Source organism: Thunnus thynnus, chromosome 7, assembly GCF_963924715.1.
Source record: "Thunnus thynnus chromosome 7, fThuThy2.1, whole genome shotgun sequence".
Lineage (NCBI taxonomy): Eukaryota > Metazoa > Chordata > Actinopteri > Scombriformes > Scombridae > Thunnus > Thunnus thynnus.
The window spans coordinates 23230895-23251629 of record NC_089523.1 but is presented as its reverse complement, the minus strand read 5'-3'; the positions used below and the strand labels follow the sequence as shown (position 1 = coordinate 23251629).

At 39.5% G+C, this 20735-nt stretch overlaps 2 protein-coding genes across 3 annotated transcripts; one reads left to right on the top strand and one right to left on the bottom strand.

The window, feature by feature from the left end:
- Nucleotides 1-50: 50 nt before the first annotated feature.
- Nucleotides 51-1951, bottom strand: gmfg (glia maturation factor, gamma). The gene is made up of 7 exons (XM_067595040.1): nucleotides 1833-1951; nucleotides 1382-1478; nucleotides 1200-1249; nucleotides 1069-1118; nucleotides 848-930; nucleotides 544-617; nucleotides 51-226 (listed from the first exon to the last, which is right to left on the bottom strand). The coding sequence occupies exons 1-7, from the start codon at nucleotides 1833-1835 to the stop codon at nucleotides 155-157; spliced, it is 429 nt and encodes a 142-aa protein (XP_067451141.1). The 5' UTR covers nucleotides 1836-1951; the 3' UTR covers nucleotides 51-154.
- Nucleotides 1952-3352: 1401 nt separating this feature from the next.
- On the top strand, nucleotides 3353-20719 carry LOC137186252 (protein Smaug homolog 2). 2 transcript variants are annotated; one of them, XM_067595036.1, is made up of 14 exons: nucleotides 3353-3674; nucleotides 4971-5002; nucleotides 5117-5494; nucleotides 5638-6114; nucleotides 6324-6566; nucleotides 6711-6820; nucleotides 7142-7228; nucleotides 7507-7780; nucleotides 8024-8109; nucleotides 8943-9058; nucleotides 9320-9518; nucleotides 10018-10144; nucleotides 11913-11996; nucleotides 17756-20719. In XM_067595036.1, exons 3-14 carry the CDS (start codon nucleotides 5299-5301, stop codon nucleotides 17782-17784), a joined length of 2028 nt encoding a protein of 675 aa, XP_067451137.1. In that variant the 5' UTR covers nucleotides 3353-3674; nucleotides 4971-5002; nucleotides 5117-5298; the 3' UTR covers nucleotides 17785-20719. The 2 variants fall into 2 exon arrangements, with proteins under 2 accessions (XP_067451137.1, XP_067451136.1); XM_067595035.1 differs by having other exon boundaries at nucleotides 4971-5494.
- The last annotated feature ends 16 nt before the right edge of the window (nucleotides 20720-20735 follow it).

The window sequence follows — 20735 nt, the reverse complement described above, 5'->3', positions numbered from 1 at the left end:
GTTCTTGTCCAAAATGAATAAGGTTCCAATACAAAACTGACAGATTTAGATAGGTTGCATACAGTAAGTCATTTAATAGCAATAACACACAACAATCAAAGTTGATATTTTTCCACAATGAAAAAGACAGTTTGAAGGTTTGGAAGATGCATATTCAGCGAAAAAATGCCAGCTGTTTCTTCAGCCATTCCTCTGTCAAGTCATCAGCGTTTCTTGTTTCAAAGACCTCAGAGTAAAGCAGAAAATGTTACATACAGAATCTGCATATTACAATGTCATAAAAATTGAAACAAGTTCAGAATATTTAGATTAATCATCACTCCAGCCAGTTGTTAATAATGTAGGGTTAGAAAAACCAAATGTACAAATATTACACATTTAAAAGAATAACCTGCTAAACAAATACAGGTAGAGATAAGATAGAAGTCTACAACTGTAGGTATAATGCAGGTACCATTTTTCCTATGTTCACCATCTTAGGCACAGTGATTGAGATGCCAGAGATTTACCATAAAATATGGGTCATAATTTTGGCATAATTACCTTTGTGAGCTCTGCAGCTTGGACCAGCCGATTCTTGCTGCCTGCATACATCATCTGTTGCTCTGGCTTGCATCCTGTGAAATTAAATTTGACACTTTTTTTCAAGGAATTCTGTAATTTTCCTACCCAAACAGACCTCAATAAATGCAATAAATATGACATTCATCGCTACTATAAATGTTCATAAACATTTTCACACAAGAGGGGATGTTAATTGGACAGTTGAGTTATTCTACTAAGCAAACAACAACGTAATTTAAAGAGAAAGATTCATTTCTTTACTGATGACAGCATTGCTACTTACCCATTGGACTTGAGAATATGAAACACAGAGGGTAAGACACCCTACCATCAGCGTGGACATATTTGTAGCTGTAGACAATGAATGTGCGCTGTTGTCAAGGAAACCAAATTACAAGACAACTTAAAACAATAATTGCAGTCTGCTACTTTTTGAATACAGCACTTGCAAATATACTTTCTATAAATGTGAAGCCTTTGCATTTTGACATTCAGTGAGGATATCTGGGCTGCCGCTCTGGGAGTTCCTCTTTCAGATCATCCAGTGAGATGTCCTGAAAAACAAAGTCGAGTCTAAGTGACTTTCAAAACTGAATGCAGCGATCTAAAAAAGTGGAATCTCTAAAAAGACTTGCCTCATATTCCTCCTCAAGGATAACAAGTTGTTTCTCCATATCGATTTTCACTAGGCAAAAAGAATTATTATTTAGGCTTTTAGTTCTGTTTTTTACAAGCGTAATATTCATACATGGGATTTACGAATGTGTTAGAGTGGAGATTTGCAAGGAACACTTATTCACAAGCAAGTGATACTTACTTAGTATGGCAGCATTGTTGGTCTCTTTTCGAAATCTAAACTTTTTCAGTTTATCTTTGAGACTTTCATCCACTTCACACACAACCAGAGAGCTCGACTGCAATACGAAATAGAAACATATTACTAGAGCCCAAAAATAGAAACAAAGAATGAGGCTAAGAGAGAGCAACTCTGTTCAGATGCGGAGGTCTCTATCCACCTCGCATGGATGCATCAAACATTCATGATACTATTCTGACATATTGAGGGCAGGAAATGTTTTTGCTGCAGCGTGCAAGAATGTAGTTTCCTGTTTGAGAGCGTGCGAGAGATTGCCAACTTGTGTCATAATGGTAAAAAAATATATATTTATATATACACATATATATGTAACAATGAATGAAGTCATCAAATCTGGTAAATTTCACTAGAAAAGCAAAATATTTCACGCAATTGCATCAGTTTCACCTACCATTCTCAAAGGATCCTTTTCTGCCTTCCTGTCTTCAGGGTGACGCTGACTTGCTGAAACAGTTTGCGTCTGACAGCTACTGTTGGACTGTCAAGATCCTCTTAAGACAGTAAGGGCAGGGCAGACACACAGCGAAAACAAGCAATAGTGATGCTTCCTCTTTTAACTGACACAAGATGACACCATCTGTTACTTCTTCTATAATGCATAAAAGAAAAAAATAGCCACACCAAACCTATGGATCTCAGCATGGCGGAAGAGATTGTATTTAACTTGAACACTATAACTACATCATTTGAAGTTGACATAGATTTATTTTGCAATTCGTTGTCGATCAATATCACTGCATTGGTGAGGGTTACTTTCACTTCCTATTACTTTATAAGAATGGATATCAAATAGTGTAGAAACTTGCAGATGTAGGAAAGATACTGAAATCCTATAAACATAGCATCAATTACACAACAGTATAACATTAATCAAAAGTCCTGCATCTGTGTAAAAGTTTAGAAATATATGCAGAGAGATGTACTTAAGCATAAACAGCAAACGTCCTCCATAAAAAGGTACCTGCCACAGTGTTACATTATTCTTTCAATCTATTTGACTACATGTGCATCATATGTAGTATGGCTTGCTTTTATTGAATCTTACTAAGAGTTAATTTTTATTTTATTTAATCTTATTTTAAATTTTATTGCTATTATTCAACCCTGATTTTATTATATTTTAATGTTTTGTTTGCCACCTTTTAATTTATTTAAGTGTTTCATGCTAATTTCTTTTACATCTACAATTTGATGTAAAGCACTTTGAGTTGCATTGACTATATGAAAGATACTATACAAATGTAATAATAATAGTAATAATAATAATAATAATAATAATAATAATAATAATAATAATAATAATTGTGTATCATATTATTATGTGCTTTTTTTGAATAGTTTGATCACTCAACCCACTCAGAGTAATACTGCAATCATTGTAAGATTGTCAGCATGGTAAGACTTAAATGTTTACTCTTGTGCTGAAATGATCAGTTGTACAAAAGCCAGACATTCATTTGTTCTCGGCCTCTCAAATGTCAGAATTTGCTGCTTGTAAATGTAAGCCTAATAGTATATTTGGGTTTGGGGCTGTTAGTCATAAAAAAACAAGCAATTTGAGGATAATTGATTAATACAGTCAATCAAATATTTGAAGAAATAATCAACAGATTATTCCATGATAAAAATAATTGTTGGTTGCATCCCTTTAGTTTAGTCTATATTGAGTAGTAACAGACAAGTAAAACACCTTTGAAACACTAATATGAAACTTTTCATACCAAAACCGTATATGCAGTAAATATAAGCTGTAAATATAAAGATGAATGTCTTCTGTTTTCTTTCATGTGCCTGTAGTGCCTACTTCACTTTTACTGCAGAACATGACGTGTTTACTGGTTAGACAGAGTGGGAGCGTTTTTTTAATCTACCAGAATGAGGGCGGAACAAAACTAAAATTACGTACCGTCCAGACGTATGACGTCGTGCCCACGTCTTACGTCAACTCAAAATCGAAGTAGATTTCTCCAGGCGTATACTCTTTATTTTCTGTATTGCAATAAACATTTTGTACATACATTCTTTAACATGGTGTGTCTGAAACCACGAGAGCTTGCCGCTGTGGAGGAATATCCTTGAGGAATACCACGTATGGGATCGAAATCTACGCTTCTTTCAGCTAAGCTAACGTTATTGCATCTATTAGCAAAACTTGCTAGCTAAGAAGCTACCGTCGAGCTAGCTATGCATTAGCACTTTAGCCTAGCCCGCTAACCAGTGACAACTGACAAAGGTAAACAACAAACCCTTTGAGCCCGTTGATTTTAAATGTCTACTCACATAACTGTATGTAGTTATCTAGCCTCAACCTTATGTCGAATAAAACCTTGTTTTTATCGTTCCTGTTTGCACGTACGAAACGGGAGAAAAGGGGGCATAGCAGCAGCAACAGCGTCAACGAAAAACAATACAAATCCTGAATCCCCCATCACAGACTAGGCCGACTAAGCTAACTATGGCCAGCCGCTATTTAATGCAAGGCTGCCGGGTGTAATGTTAGCCTGTTTCAACTTAATAAACCTCGCAACAACAGTTTGCTGACCAGAGCTAATAGTCAGACACTCGGGTTTGTTCTTAAATAAAAATGATAGCTCATAATGTTACAGGTGCTACCGTTCGCAGTGTTTGGGAGTTGGTAGTTTTGACATGTAACATTACTCTTGCTGGTTAGTCATGATATTTGTGTCCCACTTTTATCGGATAAATGATGTATTATTATTAACTGTAAATCATAATAAAGGGCACCGATGACAGCTCGTATTCTTTGCATAGCAGCCTATTCTAGTGTACTCACAGCGTTACTGACCTAGACTGTTATCTTTTCGATAACTTGCTTGGCACACCTTTTGTGAATGGCTTGCGCCTGTTATGATATGACTCATGAATGACAAGAGTAGAGTTTATTAGCTTACCTCAAGTAACACTCATAAAGTCACAGTTATAACTAGGAATTTCAGGAATTGATTTGCAAGGTTTTTTGGACATTTCTCAGATCTCATCTTGTTTTGAACCTGAATAAATTATACATATCAGGTCCATGCTGTAGCTATGGAAAAGTTATAGAACACCAATTTCGTGTTATATTCCTTATCATTTCCATACTTTGGAAATCAGAAAAAGTTTCCATTATCGCTTATGGATATATTATTCTTTACAATAAAATATCAATCTCCCATTATCAATGCAGATTGTCATTCACAAGCTAATGATCATTTCCATCATCTAAGAAGATCATAACTCTTTTGTTTGCAGCTTTTGGGCAGAGAAATTTATGTCCTCAAATATTAATAGAACAACCACAAGAAAAACATATTCAAGTACTAAGTCTGTAGGATGGATGGATGTCATAGCACTCATGTTGATTTGTTTATACATAAAAATATGATTGGCATCACAGTGAATATGTTAAAAGTAGAAAAGCTAAACAAATTGGTAATGGATAAGTGTTGAAACTAAATAGTGGGTTGGTTAATATTTTAAATTTGAAGTAATCATCTAAGATCGTTCTCTCTGTTTGTTGATTTAATAGGGCACGGATGATGTGATCCTGAACATGCCAGAGTGAGCAAAAAAGCTTTTCCTGTTCGTGTCATTACCAGCTACATTTGACACATACTCTCAGCCTCACTTCATAAGACATCTTCTGAACAATCCACACAACATCCCTGTCTGCAGTTTCTTCTGCACCTGAACCATGTGAGGGCCCCTCGGTCCAGTCTGAGGGGATCCCAGGACTGTTGCAAATACGACCCCGCTGTGCGGGGCGAGACTGATCCTGTCTGTGTCAGAAAAGTGTTCTTTCCAGTACCCTACTCCCCCTCCACACATTCCTGTTCTCCTTACCGAGGAGACACGCCATGATGTTCCGAGACCAGGTAGGTATCCTTACAGATTGGTTCAAAGGCTGGAATGAGTGTGAACAGACGGTGGCACTGTTGTCCCTCCTGAAGAGGGTGTCCCGCACCCAGGCTCGCTTCTTACACATATGCCTTGAACACTGGCTGGCAGACTGCACAGAGATCCACATCCTAGAAGCCGAGGCCAACAATGCAGGTAGCGGAGAATTAATTAGAATATTTTATTACACATTATGGATTATCCCTGATTATCTTTTTTTATGTTGAAGAAGGCATGTATCAAACCAATAATGAAAGATCATTCACTGGTGAAACACTCTATCTGCCCTTTGTCCTTAGCTATTGTCAGCCAGTGGCATCAGGAGCCAAAGGAGAAAGTGGTGTCCTTGCTGCTGTCCCATCTGCCTTTGCTGCAGCCACGCAACAGCGAGGCCAAATGTGAGTACATGAAGCTGCTGCAGAAGGTGTTGAGTCACACTATCGAGAGTAGCCTGTTTGTGGAAGAGAGCAGACAGCTGCTGTCCTACGCGCTTATCCACCCTGCCACCACACTGGATGACCGCACCTCTTTGGCCATGTGGCTGAACCACCTCGAGGAGCACTTATCCAGTGGCTATGTATCCTCCTCTCGAGCTCCTTCCAGCCCCTACCACCCCCGCCAGGGCTCAGATGAATGGCCCAGCTCTGCTGAGGCTCTGGACCCTGGCCACGCCTGGCACGACAAGTCTCCCTCATCAAGCACGTCTCCGGCAGGACAGAACGGACACATGTCTTTCCCAGGCGGAATGTCCTCTCCCATCAACAGCAATAACACAGGTTATATTTCTCATACTTCGTAATTTATTCAAATGCGTAGAAAACATGGAGAGGAGATAGTTTGGTCCCCCATATTGTGAAAACTATATGACTTAGGTGAAGATGTTGAATAGCTTTTATCATCTTAGAATCTTAGAGTGTTGTGGACGTTTCTTCTCCAAAAATGTTTTTTCTGTTTTTTCTCATACTTGAATTATTCTCTTCCTCAGGTCTGGGTGGGCAGATGCAGCCCAGCCCTCTGAAGAAGTCCATGTCCGTTATCCCTTCCAGTCCCCAGGCTTGTGGCTCTGAGTGGGTTAGCCAGGATGATGCAGGGGGCCGGCAGAACTTCATTCCAACAGATCACGCACCCCTCTCCCCCCAGAGCAGTGTGGCCTCTTCAGGCAGTGAGCAGACAGAAGACCAGGGCTCCACACGCAACACTTTCCAGGAGGATGGCAGTGGCATGAAAGGTCAGAGTTCATCACCAACTAAGCCCAGGGCGCTCACATAGATGATATTTGGCTATGGTAAAAGCCATACACTGCCATCAGCTGTAGTGATATCAGCTGAAATGTAACAACTGTTTTTTGCTCCTTGGTGTGTGTTTGTTCTAGATGTTCCCGCATGGTTGAAAAGTCTTCGCCTTCATAAATATGCATCACTTTTCTCCCAGATGACCTATGAGGAGATGATGATTCTAACAGAGCAGCACCTGGAGTCGCAGGTTTTTAAGCCTTCTTTTTGATACACAGGGGCATGGCTTTGATTATTCCACCCTCCTTATCAATTGTGAACCTTACTGTCTTCAAACCTGATGATACATCAACTCTCAATGAGGCATGAAATTAAGCAATGCACCCCACAGTTATATCCACCCAGTCACACATAGAAATGGTTGCGATTTTGCCTCTGCCCCTTGGCTTTAATGAAACAGATGGTGATTAGGTTTGTTATTTAGTAACTGTATAAATTGCCCAGTGTTCCCGCAAGAAATGACTCGTCTGCTTTTCATGCCATCTTGTTATCTCCTGTCTCTCCTTTTTAGAACGTCACTAAAGGAGCACGACATAAGATTGCCTTGAGTATCCAGAAACTGCGAGAGAGGCAGAGTGTGCTCAAGTCTTTAGAAAAGGTAATTGAAACTGGATGATGTTGTTTTTCTCATGCTGAAAACAGATTTTGTCTTGATGAATTTTTACTCATACTGAGTGTGAAGTAATTGATGATCCTGTGATTTAGCTACATAGTGTACAGAGCAGGGCTGGTAGGGATTCAGTGTATTGCTGTATGACATGTCAATAGCGTAAAAGTCTTAAATACAGATCCACTCACAACGTCACACTGCACCCGAAAGTGTACCAGTGACTCATTTATACACCATGGGACACTAATGTCCTTATATCCTTGCAGGACATTTTGGAAGGAGGAAACCTGCGTAACGCCCTCCAAGAGCTGCAACAGATCATCATCACACCCATCAAGGCCTACAGCCCACCCAGTGCGGCACAGACTGCCCGGGACACAACCACCTCTCCTTCAGAAGCCACAAAATCAGGAGCAGATAAAGAGCCGGCCTCAGATGGCTTCCAGACCCACAACCCACCTCCCTGCGATGGAGACTCCTCAGCCACACCCATCTCAGATGGCGACATTGCTGGACAGTTCACCCGTGTGATGGGTAAAGGTGAGAGAGATGTTTTTTTTTTTTTTTTGTTCAGGAAAAGCTCTTGTCACTTGCACGAGCACACACAAGGCACAATCAACAACATAACAACATACTTTACAAGTTATATCCAAATATCCTTGTCAGTGTTCATCATGTAGAAAAAGAGTTTAAATCCTGCAGTAATCCTTAGAATAAGTTTAACATGATTATCAAATTTACTCATTCTACATGAATATTAAACCCTGGCTTTTTTTATTTCAGTGTGCACCCAGCTGCTGGTGTCAAGACCAGACGAGGAGAATATCAGCTGTTACCTTCAGCTCATTGAGAAGTGTCTGACACATGAGGTGAGAACTTGCCAGGGTTGGCTACTGTTCACATTTGAACTGGTACCGGTACCCACTAGTACCTTTTTTCAGTACTTTACTCTCTGTAATAAGATAAATGTAATTTCATTAGTAAAGTCCAAACTTCTCAATTTCAGCATTGTTATTTATTTAGAACATTTTGTTGTGTAAGGTAAAATAAACGATAATAAATAATAAATTATTAATAAACAAGGTAAAATAAGTTGTTTAGCCTACGTATTGGAGATGTGCTGTTTGCCCAAAATGCACTAAGAGCCTGTCATCTTCAGCTCTTCATCAAACATCTTACTGTGGCTATTTCTGCTTGTACTCATGAAACAGTAAATTAAGGCTGATATCTGAAAGTACAAACAGGAACACAGGAAAGAAATTTCTTGAAGGCTCATAAGGAATCTTATTAACACAACATAACCCGCTCTTAAGGTACCAACATTTGGCACTGGTTGATCTAAGGTGAATAAGTACTCAGCAGTATGACATAATTCAGTCGAATTCAGTTTAGAGCCTGCAAATGATGTTTTTTTCATTTGCTGAATATATTAAAGCAATTAGTGTCCATGAATTCGTGCCTTCTTACAAATGCACTTGATGTTAGTCTTATTGCACAAAAAATAATACCTTAAAATATTAAATCAGGAAAATATATCTATATGAAAGAGAATCTCGTAATTATCATAGTTTTTCCTCTTCAAATGCAGAATAAAACCTGCCCTTTCCTTCCGAAAATCACAAATTCCACAAGCGTCTTTTGAAACCCTGCTAATGCTCTTTGAAAATCTGAAACCTTTTTTCTTTCTCTCTCTCTCTGTCAGGCTTTCACAGAAACTCACAAGAAAAGGCTGGTCTCCTGGAAGCAGCAGGTCCTTAAACTGCTCCGCCTATTCCCTCGGAAAGCTATGCTGGACATGCCTGTGTACCGACAGAAAGGGTGAGCCCTCTTTTACCTTTGATCTCCCTCTTTAGCAGGGGAGATGTCACACCAGCTGAATGTAACTCTCTCCTCGCACTCATCCCTGCTGTCTAACTTTTGCTTTGATTCTCTTTTCCTTCCCTTTTCTCTTTCACTCTTGCTTCCTCATTCAAATAAGTATCATTTCTTATGAAGTAGCTTCATCATATGAATGTGCTGTTTTCTTAATGCTCTTGGTTTTTGATATATTTTCCTTTTTTTTGTCTGTTCCTACTCCAGCTGGACCTATGGGTCCAACTCCCTCCCCACAGCAGGCTCTGTGAGTGGAGGTGTAGCCCGGCGGGGCCAAAGGCAGTTCCAGATGACCCCTCGTGGACTCCCAGCTGGGCGCATGGGTCTTCTTAGTCCCGGTGGGATCGGAGGAGCGTCTCCACGTCACACACTCACTAATCCTGCGTTGGCAGGCCAGGGTAGACAAGTCAGTATTCCAGGCACTGGATGGGCAATTCAACACCAGTTTGTGACACTGATGACTAACTTTAACACATAGACAAAATATATCATGAAAAAACGTCAAATATCCAAACATTTGTTGTTGTTTTTTGACTTTCTTTTTATTTTTGTTGACCTTTTAAAACTTTTTCTGCTAAATACTGACTAGACAGTTGAAAGTTTGAATCCATATTTCTAGCACAAACAATTTGCTCTTCTTTATTCAAATTATCTGAAGATGACATGATGTCACATGATGACATACCCAAGAAGTCATAATACACCTTAGTAAACAAGTGGAAAAGGCAATATACACAGACAAGACAGTACAAGGGGTTAGGCATCACATTTGTGATACAAATTGATTTATTCTCATAGCTTCAAGAGTTTCTGTTTATTGACTTAGCTGATGAAAGCAAACCCATCTCAACCTCCTTGGATGAGTGGCATTTGTGTAATGAGTATTTGTGTTTTCCCTCGTATAGAACTTGTGGTTTGCCAACCCTGGGGGCAGTAACAGCATGCCAAGTCAGAGCCGCAGCTCTGTGCAGCGGACCCACTCACTCCCTGTCCACACTTCCCCGCAAACCATGCTCATGTTCCAGCAGCAAGGTATTGTGTGAGGTCATGCCTCTTCTGTCCGTAACATTGTCCACATTACACTTAAAGTCTATCCCTCTATTTCTATTTTAATTCACTGTATATTGTACCCAAAATGTGGCTACAAATGTACCTCTCTTAACCTTATTCTTATGTTTTATCACACTAGTAATATCTACATGTCTTTTATTTACAACTCCTTGTGTTTTGAAAGTAAAATGTATTTTTTTCCAAATGAGAAGGATATCAAGTTGTGCATGCTACACAACTTTAAAAAATAGCTATAAATCTGTCAGGTGCCAAAATAGAGACCTGCTCACCCCCTTTGCCAAGGACAAAATAAAGAGACAGCTTAGCAGCATATTGCAGTAAACAATCTGTCACCTTTTGCAATATACATAACCTCTAGGCTGCCTCAGCCCGTGTGCCAGATGCCACGCACAAGCACTGCAGAGTCATCTGTAATGGTCTTGTCATGTTTTAACAGAGTCAATATAGATCTTTTGTGTGAAATATGTGGAAGCCAAAAAGTCCCAGCTGTTTAGGCTTCAGTCATCACTGCACAATCTTGCAGCTGAGTATAAAGATCAGTCAAGGGTCAGACTTAACACTCAAACGCTCATCGCTGGTCTATGTGCTGTAGTTTAACTTTCAAGCTCACTCAGACTCTGTCTCTCTTCAAACCAGTATCATATATCCAGTAATCCCGATCATGTCTACATCCACTTGAGACAGACTGCAGTTTACACCTGACATCAGAATACATCTTAAGTGCGTCTCAAGTGGGCACTTGTGGTCACACTTTGATTTTTAAGCAAGTGAATTGTAAGCTGTGATTCATGCCGGACAAATAAACACTTCACTTTAGCCACACAGCAAGGGAGGAACATTACAGAGGCTGTTTGGTACCATGCCTTTCTGAAACATGCAGACAGATAATATGTACTTTACAAAGCATCTCGTCACATAGTGCAAATTATTTGGCCTTCTAGTTTTGGCTGCTTTTGCTTGAGTTTGATCAAAATGTCAGGTTGTTCATTGATTAACAGTTAGTTATGCATCATGCAGTGCCCTTTCCAATGGAAGTGTGTCCGGCTCTTCCTTTACTTGGAGATGTTGTGTAAAAAAAATGAGCGAGTAATGATGAGCTTTTAGTCCAAATACCATATGTGAGTGTGCTATCCATGATATGGTTCTCTGTGACTGTACAAATGCCTTACCGTTCAACCTTAAAACATATATTTCATTAAAATAATTAAAAGAACTACATTTACACCTGCAGGTCCTCATCACCTACATAACATTCACTTTTTTTCAGTACCATGGCTTGTAGTTTTTGCAGTGTGTTCACCATCATTGGCTCTAATTGACCATCATCAGCAGCAGATTCAGCATGTTGAATCTTGTTTTATTTGTTTGGCTATTAACAGAGCCAGTTCATGCATTCTAGTATCAATCACTTGGTCCTTAGATTATTATCAGGTCAAAGAACCATCTGAACATCACATTGACATAATAACAGTTATTCTTCAGCACACATAAACTGTGTTATTTCTCAGTTTGAATCAGATAAAGCATATTTGTGGCCTGATAACTGAAACTGTTCTTTTCCTTGTAAAATTGGCTAATGAATCCTCTTTGGACATTATCTGTTAATAGAAAAAGGCACCAATGTTTTTGTATATTTAGAGTGTGAAGAAATTGACTTTATGGCAATCCTAAAGGTAATATAATCCTTAATCTTCCTTTGGACTGAGACTGTTTTTACTCATTCCCTTAGAATGCCAAGTTCCAGGTGCTGACCTGGAGATCAACCCTACGCTGGAGTCACTGTGCCTCAGTATGACAGAGCATGCCTTAGGGGGTAAGTGTCCTCAACAGTCTCGTGCTAAATAAGCCACAGGCTGGCAAACCTCACACAACTATCAACAAGACAACAACATCTTATTACAATAATAAGTTGTTATATATTCATGATATATGTTGGTCCAGTAGACAGATGTTGAATAACTAAAACACTTAAAAAACATTCAATGAACAACCATGTCCCTAAAGAAAAGCAATACTGTACATACTAATTTGTCACCACACAACTTTAGCTATTGAAACAGATGGAAAGGTCTGTTGACTTTTATAATCCATATTTCATTAGTTATATTTGTTAATTAATATTTCATAATATTTAAATTATACAGTATTATCAGTCAAGTCATACTCAGGTTCTTCGTGCAGAGAGAGAAAGACTAATACCTCTACACCAGGGCACAAAATTAGCACCAGCCTCCAGCAGAATGCTGGTAAAATATGCAAGTGGCTGATAGATTTGCTTCACTCCACTCACCAGCCAAAAAAAACAGTGGTAATCTATTGAGTGGCTGGTAAAATTTGAACATTCACCAGGCATTTAGCCAGTGGACAAAAAAGTTAATTTTGTACACTGCTCTACACTTTTCACTTGAATGACAAAATGTCAAACAACTTCAGGATTCAGTTGTTCTGTATTTTTTACTTTTCCCCAAGTATTATGGTACTGACTTAAAAAGTTGTTCCTGTTGCATTTTATGCAAGTTAGATGAATTTGGGGAATTTAAAGTATTTGCCCTCCTTTCCAGAGACAGATAAAGTGATTCATGTCTTTTTGTGTCTGTGTGTGCAGTCTGAAAGTATGTTTAACAGTGAGTTTAGCCTAGTTTGGGTTACGTTCTGGATGTCTGGATGGAAAATACACGTAGGGTCTTCTCCACAGATTACTGGTGACATGTTGTCAGTTCATGTTTTAGAAAGTCTCTACATCACGATCACCAAATAAATAAGATCATATAAAGCATTCTGTGCATTTTTGTTTAGATTTACAAGCTTTGGCAGATGGATAAATGCATCTTTTGGAAAAAGTAGCTCCAAAGTTGTTTGGATATTGTATGTATTTTCATTAACACTTGGCTAACAAGTACAAAGTGTTAAACTTTCCCAGCTTTTGGGAAGAGATGCCAATTTATGGCATACACCAGTGGTTTTCAAACTTTTTTGTCCCAAGACACACCCTTATGAAAATGAAATTTCCGAGGCACACTTTTTTTTTTTTTAAATATTGATGTATGCATCCTCATAAATATAGAATATACTGTATGTATGTAGATAGAGGCTATATTGCATCTCAAATAGATCATTCACAATAAAAATAACTCAATCATATTTTATCAAAACTTTTTTTTTTTTTTTTTTTTACAGTTTTTATTAATTGGGATAACAAGGCTTTTTTGAAGTCTTGTTACAAAATCATGTCTCCAGAATTTAGTGGTTTTAGACTAGACTTTCATAAAATCAGCTTTAAAATACTTATATTATTTATAATGTAACAGGCTATTTATATATAATAACCAAATCATGTGTCATGAGCCAACAAATCAGATTTTATTTCACAATAACTAGGCTACTTCGTGTGCTATAACAAAAAAATTACACATAGAGAAAAAAAAAAAGATAACAATTAGGCCTACTTGCTAAATGTATGACCTATTACAGTAACCTATGTTGTTTCAATTAATTTGGTAGGGCTTTTAATTGTAGGGTTTTTGTTACTTACATAGGAAGGGACAATTAATGACTAACGTGCACCTGTCTCTGAGAGCAGAGTGTCTTGATCCGAGACAGGACAGAGGACAGTGCCATTTGCACGTCCTGCTCCACGGACAAGCGCTCCCTTCTGTTGTTTTTCATGTATGTCATCGACAAGAGGGCCAGCTCACAAGTATGTGGTCGGGAATTGTAATAAAACAGAAACCACGCGCTCCGATAGATTGGGGTATTCCTTTGCTACCTGCAACCAAGAGGGCAAGTCTGCAAAGTCCATTTTCAGTGAGCAATCCTCTTTTAGTTAAGTCAGCTCTTCTTTTCATCTCATGGTCAGTGTCTGGATTGACGCAGAGGAAAGAGGATGGAATGGTGTGTGAACCCAGTCATAGTATTTCATGTTGGCAGAAGTGAAGTACCTGGTAGACCTCTCTTCCAGTGTGTCCAGGTGCTTGACAACAAGATTGAGCAATCCTGTTTTACCCCTGCTGTGTGCCGATGGCCAGGGGGAACATCTCAGTTGACCCACTCATCAAAGTCTCTCGCCAGAGGGCCGACTTTGAACGAAAGCCTAACGAAAGAATTTGCCTGTTGTGCTGAGAATGGTTTCGTTCTTCTGGCCAGCTTTGCCTACCACGCCTCATCCCTGGTTAAATCCATGTGAAGCAATCCATGTTCCCTGACAAACTGTCTCACTTCATACCGTTCGAGACCTTTCCCCGTGAGAGCCACCTCACCTCTGCGTGAAGTAGCAACGCATGGTGCTTAGCCCCCATCTCCGCGCACAAAATCGAACCCAGTTGATATTTCAGGGGACTTGATTTGATGAAGTTCACAATATTCACAGCCCGATCCAACACTCCAGTCAATTCGAGTGGCGTTGTTTTGGCTACGAGAGCTTTGCGGTGTAAGGGGCAGTGGATTGCTTGGATGGTAGAGTTCTGCTCCTTCTCTTAAGTAACAAAGCCCTTAATTTTGCTTGTCATCGCAGCTGCTCCATCTGTGCAGATGCTGTCACACATAGGCCAGGTGAGCTTAAATTGAGGTAGGCATTTGTCCAAGGCCAGCGGTGGCTATTGGCAAGGGTGGGCTTAGCCCACACAAACGTGCGTCTTGCTCACCCAATCAGAAGTTAAGTTCACTGCCAACCCCCTCTTGTCATGTTCAGGCACATACACACAGAGCTCTGAAGCAGACCTGTCCGCTGCACAGAGTGGGGCCGCTCCATTTCAGCGCGCTGGTGCACCACTTAACACATAACGGCGAGGGCTGGGAAAAGTGTTTAAATGGAGTGTAATCTGTCAGCCAGCAGCAGCAATCATGTAATTGTCAGCTGATAAAACAAACAACAACGTCAGCCTACAGGGCAAAAGCTACAGTAGCTTTCTTAGTTGACAGGTAATTGCCAGCATGGATAGTAATGTTCACAATATTATTTTATCTGAGCTCAAATAACATTCATCAGTTCTTTCTTATTAATCTCCCTTGACTTGTTTGTGTTTGTATGGGCCATGTAGTCGTGGTTACATAAATGCCGTTCTCACCGCTGAAATTTAGCGGTGGATCCGGTGTATTTGCCGACTACGATAACTGTCTCACGGTGTGCAGACTCCGCCTACTCAGCGCACCACAGGCATATGCAGGCATGGTAATAGTGTGGACCCACTGTCTCTTGGAGCATGCCAAGGGGGAGGGGTGTTGCTATGACAACTATGAACTTTCCCCACTGGTCGGCGATACAAAATCAATGAATGAATAAATACAAACAGAAAGTGTTGTGCTCTCATCTGTAGGTCATACAGATTCTGATGATCCCACCATCACCTCCCGTCAGTCTCTGAAAAGATCCCTGCTCAACATCCTTGACAGGGACATTTCAGAAATGGAAAGATTTTCCAAGAAGAAGGTAGAACTAATGACAGCCATATTCAGTCTTGTACACAAATCTAGTCCATTTCCAGATTCCACCTTTTTGTGCCCTCTGCGTGTGCTTGCTGGCACTGTGGCAATGTGAGTCTGAAAAATGAAATTCTTGTTGCAAAACCAGTGTTGGTCAAGAAATGTCCCAAATGAGACAGACCTGTCCGCTGTGTGTAAACACCTGCAGGAGCTTTCAGAGTTGTTTTCTTTGTCACTTTTCAGTTTGAGTTTAAATAATACACTACCTTCTATTTTTGTAAATATTGGCTATGGTGAGAAGTCTCACTAGATCAGGTTTTAATTTTATTTGAGAACTAAGCTCATCCAATGGAAAGAAATATTATGGAGTTGATTATTTTAAAATTATGTTGAAAGGATTTTTTTATTTTAGGGTAAATCAATCTGCCCTCCACTGACTCAAATCATAGGGTAGCAGCAAACTTAAAAATGCTGCTTCATTACCTCCCAATTTCCCTGCTTCATATTGTTCTGTATAAATTAGAATAGAATACTACTTTATTAATCCCCATGGGGGAAATTAATCCTCTGCATTTAACCCATCCAAACAACCCATTCACAAACACGCTGCTGGAGAGGCCTGAGGGCACAATGGTAGGAGCTTGTATCTGATCTTGACTCTGACAACCCACCAGTTATGTGCCATCTGGCCAGGGATTGGAACCAGCAACCTTCAGGCTGCTAGTCCGCTTCTCTAACCTCTGGCCTACCTACCGCTCGAGTCGCCCATATTATTTCTACCAGCCCACCCTAATATAAGCATCCTCTGGCTGTGTTTTTCATTTTGTCCCATTAACTGTTAGAAGTAGTGAGTGTCTTCTTTGCTTTGTGATCAGGTGGTGTTTGAACTTACTGGGTACCATCGCGTCATTTGTTAGCTTCTCCCTGCAGATAAGGCAGTCTGGTTGGGGGTAAGCAGCATCTCCCATCCACGAAAATCCCAGAGCAATGTAACTATTGTGATACTGTCTCACAGTCTGGTTCACTTCTCTTTTTGGTGAGGAATTTATCCATAGCTAATGCTTTAAGGCGTTTTGCTAATGAACTAGTTTTTTGATTTAGAGCGTGGTAACGTTTAGTCCATTGCCATGAAATCAAAGTAGCGAACACAGGCTTTAGAATCCTTGGAGTCAGCTTGTTGCTAGGTGGGGGGGGGGGGCATTGGGGTGCAATGTACCCTCCATCTGACAAAATGAATTTTCTAATAAAAAGAAAAAAATATGTGTTTTGCATTTGTATTCACATTTGAGACTATACAGATAAAATCTGTTCAAAATCTGGTGTATAATTTAAGTGTGATTTAGCAGCCTAATTTAGACAGAAGACAGTCGACCATCAAATCTCGCACTGAACTGCGAGATTAGGATGACCTGTAAGGTTAAAGGTTAAGAGCGCCGCACATAGAATTTTGGAAGCTAGCATTAGCTAATAGTAATGTATGGTGATGCTGGGTATTAGAAAGTGCCTCAATCTTAAAGGAAATTCAGCAGACAAAAATAAAGAGATGTTCAGCTTAGAATCGGAAGAACGATTATGTTAATAAAACATTTTACAACATTTAAAATTTGTTCTTTAAATTTGTACTTAATGAAACAGTTGAATGGGGCATTTAAGGGACACACAGTTTGAGAACCACTGGCATAGACATCCAGAAATGTATCTAAGATTGGCTTAGCTCAATGGTGGCATATCTTCAAAAGACATGCATATGGCCTCTGTCCAGTGAAAGCCATTGACCTCCAAAATATCATCTTTCATGAGCTCAGATAAACAGCCCCTCTTTAGTTTACAATGAATCTTTTCTGATAATCCAGTGGGTTTTTTAATGGTTTATTTAAGTTAAAAAGTACAATTTTCACATCCCATAAAGGAAGATTTAATCCTTTTATCTGAAAAATTAAAATTTCCAAATTTAGAGATACATGGCTTTCATTGGACAGCGGGAACAAGGGAATAACTATTAACTTTCTGCCTCTGGAAAAGGAGGATAAACTATAAAAGTCTCCAAAAAGTGAATGATCCCTTTAAGCATTAGAGGGTGAAATGTGTATGTTGCACTATATTCAATGATTGTAAATGTCTTAAAACATATTTCTTTATAATCTCCCCCCTCAGATGGAACAGACCGGACATCAACAATATGAAAAGAAGAGAGGAAAAACTACACTTCAGTTGAGGCCTGTTCAGTTCCTCACCACCTAGCACAAAGATATACGTATGCTTAAGAAAACCAGGCAAAGCAGTCACTACAAAAATGACAAAAAACTGTGTATATGTTCTCTAATATTTTTGTACTTTATTATATACAACTAAGTTTATTAAAAATGGAATACAGATGATTATTATATTGCAGGACAGAGAAAAGGTTAACTGTGCAAACTGCTCCATGTCACCTGCAGGACTGTGACATGGCGTGCAGAGGCTCAGTTTGCCGTGGTCTGAGAGAAAAACGGTGGATTGGTGCTGTCTTAAAGGGGTTCTGCCCTATGAGTTACTCTTCTTTTCCTCCTGCCTTGGAGCAAGGCTTCTTTCCAGAACACACTGACAGACACAGCCCCCTGCACCACATAATGCGTAGATTCAGAAAATTTCCAGCCAGAAGAAAGGCACTTTTTATTAAATTATCTTTGATATTAGGCACTAAACTGTAATTGGCTCAAGGATACGCTCACTGAGATGTTCCACTTGTAGACAGGTGTTGTTATACAGACATGATTACACCTCCTAGACACCCTATTGTTCTATAACCAGTGCTAGTGAGTGCTTGTATTGGTTGAAACTTAAGACGGCTTTCCTTGGTTCTTGTTGTTCTTTCTAGAAAACATGTTTTTGTGGCAAAGGCAGGAAAAGGAGGACCAAAAGGACTGAGGAAAAGCTTGAAATTCAACCGCAGGCATACCCCTTTGTCTTGGTTGTTTTCCCTAAACACAAAGTCAAAGTAGAGGTGACTGTTCTCTCAACTTCTACAAAGCCAAAGAGAAGGGTTGTGCGATTGTTAATTTGAGAAGGATATTTGTAGTGAAATGCAACAGAATGGTATAATTTTTTTTTTTTTTTTTTTTTTAAAGAACAGCAGTTTGAAGAATTTATGCCAGCTGCAGTTTGTCTCTGTTATTTTATGCCCTACTACATAAATGATGATGAATCTCATTTTGTGCCGAGGAATCCCCAGAGGGGTGAATAAGGGCTGGTGAGGTTTGTATTGTGCAAGAGCTGATTTGATATTGAATTGATAAAAGCGAGGAGGGTAGAGTGTTTTCAATTTACACTCACGCTTAGTGAAAAAAACTAAATGAAACCCATCTCAACCCTCTGGCCCCTTTATGATTGGCTCTGGAAAAAGAAGCTTGATCATGTAATAAATGCTCTGGAGCGCAGCGCCTCACCCTCGCAGTGCCCTCTTCCTCACGCGGCCGATGTGATGATTTGATGAATCATACTTTTCAAGGTGCTTTTGATGATGTCCATATTTTCTGTTTGTGTCTCGGTGTGTTTCAGTCTCAGAACCCTAACATTTTCATGTGGTATCAGTGTTGAATCAAAAACTGTCTTATACAGCCTCTGTCTTTGAATGTGGCAGAGCGGAGGTGCATGTGTGTGTAATATGGTCTTAACTTTTGGATCACTTTTGGTTGCATCATAAGGCAGGGATAACCATTCACATTTTATTTCAGCAGAGCCATAGGAGGTCTGTATAGTAAAGATGGTTATTTACAGATATCTTTTCCAATTGTATTTTTTACTCTCCCTTGATATTGATAACTTATGCTTATTTTCTATAATCGCATGTTTTGCCACACTAATAGAGCACTGTTGTAGATAGAGGACATGGTGGTTGATGGTGCCCAGTGTCACCAAAAGCTAGAGAGCAGAAACCTTGCAACTAATGTTGTATGTTTATAACGCCTAAATGTCACTGTTTACATCTCTCTGGGATAATGCCCAATTCATGCTATGCGATGTCATGAATACTCCATTGTCTCACTATGTAACACATTAAAGAACTGAAGCCTTCTCGCACATGAGCTGGCTCGGTAGAGCCTGAAAACAAAAGTGTTCTACCCTTCATCTATGGGCTCCATAGGAGTCACAGTAGGTTTTTCAAGTGATACCTGTATGAGGCATGTAACGCCTGCTTTTCTGGTCATGCAGTGATGAAAGAGAATAGCTTTCCTGGCCTTGTGATTGAACTGTTAGCTGTCATGTCCTGATAAACTGTTCATGTGGTGCCTGAAATGCACAGCTCCAGCATCCTCAATATGTTGATTTAATGGTCTTGAGTAGTACTGTAGTCATGAATTTCTTCAGAGCAGGCTCTTGGATAGATCTGACTTACTAAATGCATCACACTCATGCCCGCAGAGGACTTCAGTAAGTTAACAATGCTGACAGATTTAAGACTCTGCTACCTTTTTTTTTTTTTTAAGAAAAAAAAAGAAAACTTCACTATACTGTATATCAACTCTGTTATGTTACATATGGCTCAGATTATCCTTTTCATAGCCTCTGTAAAGCTTTGGACAGCCTACATATTACTGCAAATAGACGCAGAGGTACAGTGCAGCAGATTTCTGCAAGTGTCTGTGCATAATGAAGATGCAGCAGGGGATGACAATGCTTATCTGAGCCACAAATGATGTGATTATGAGTAAACTGAACACTAATAACAGGCCAAGGAATATGTTTACTCCATGTTTACATTCCAGTGATGCATGAAACGAGTTGGGAAATAGACTTCATGAGGTCAGCTTGGTGTATTTTCGCATACCAAGAATCCACTAGGAGGTACAGAGCCTGTGTCATATGGAGACTCCTAATAAAGTGGTCCTGAGATCATGTAAATGTCCCTGCCAGGCTTGATCATTGAATTAATGCAGCTGTCAGCTCCAGGCTACATTACATCTTTGTCTTGTACAATTGATATTTAATTCTGATGACTCCCCCTAATCTTTTATGAACCTTTTGCATCCCATGCTTACACTCTACTTTTTTACTGTCACTCATATGTGTGAATGGTCTGAAGTGCAGCATCCGTCGGATCATTGACAGTCCAAATAAAGAGGTTCAGTTCTTTTGCAACTTCATTTGTGGTTTG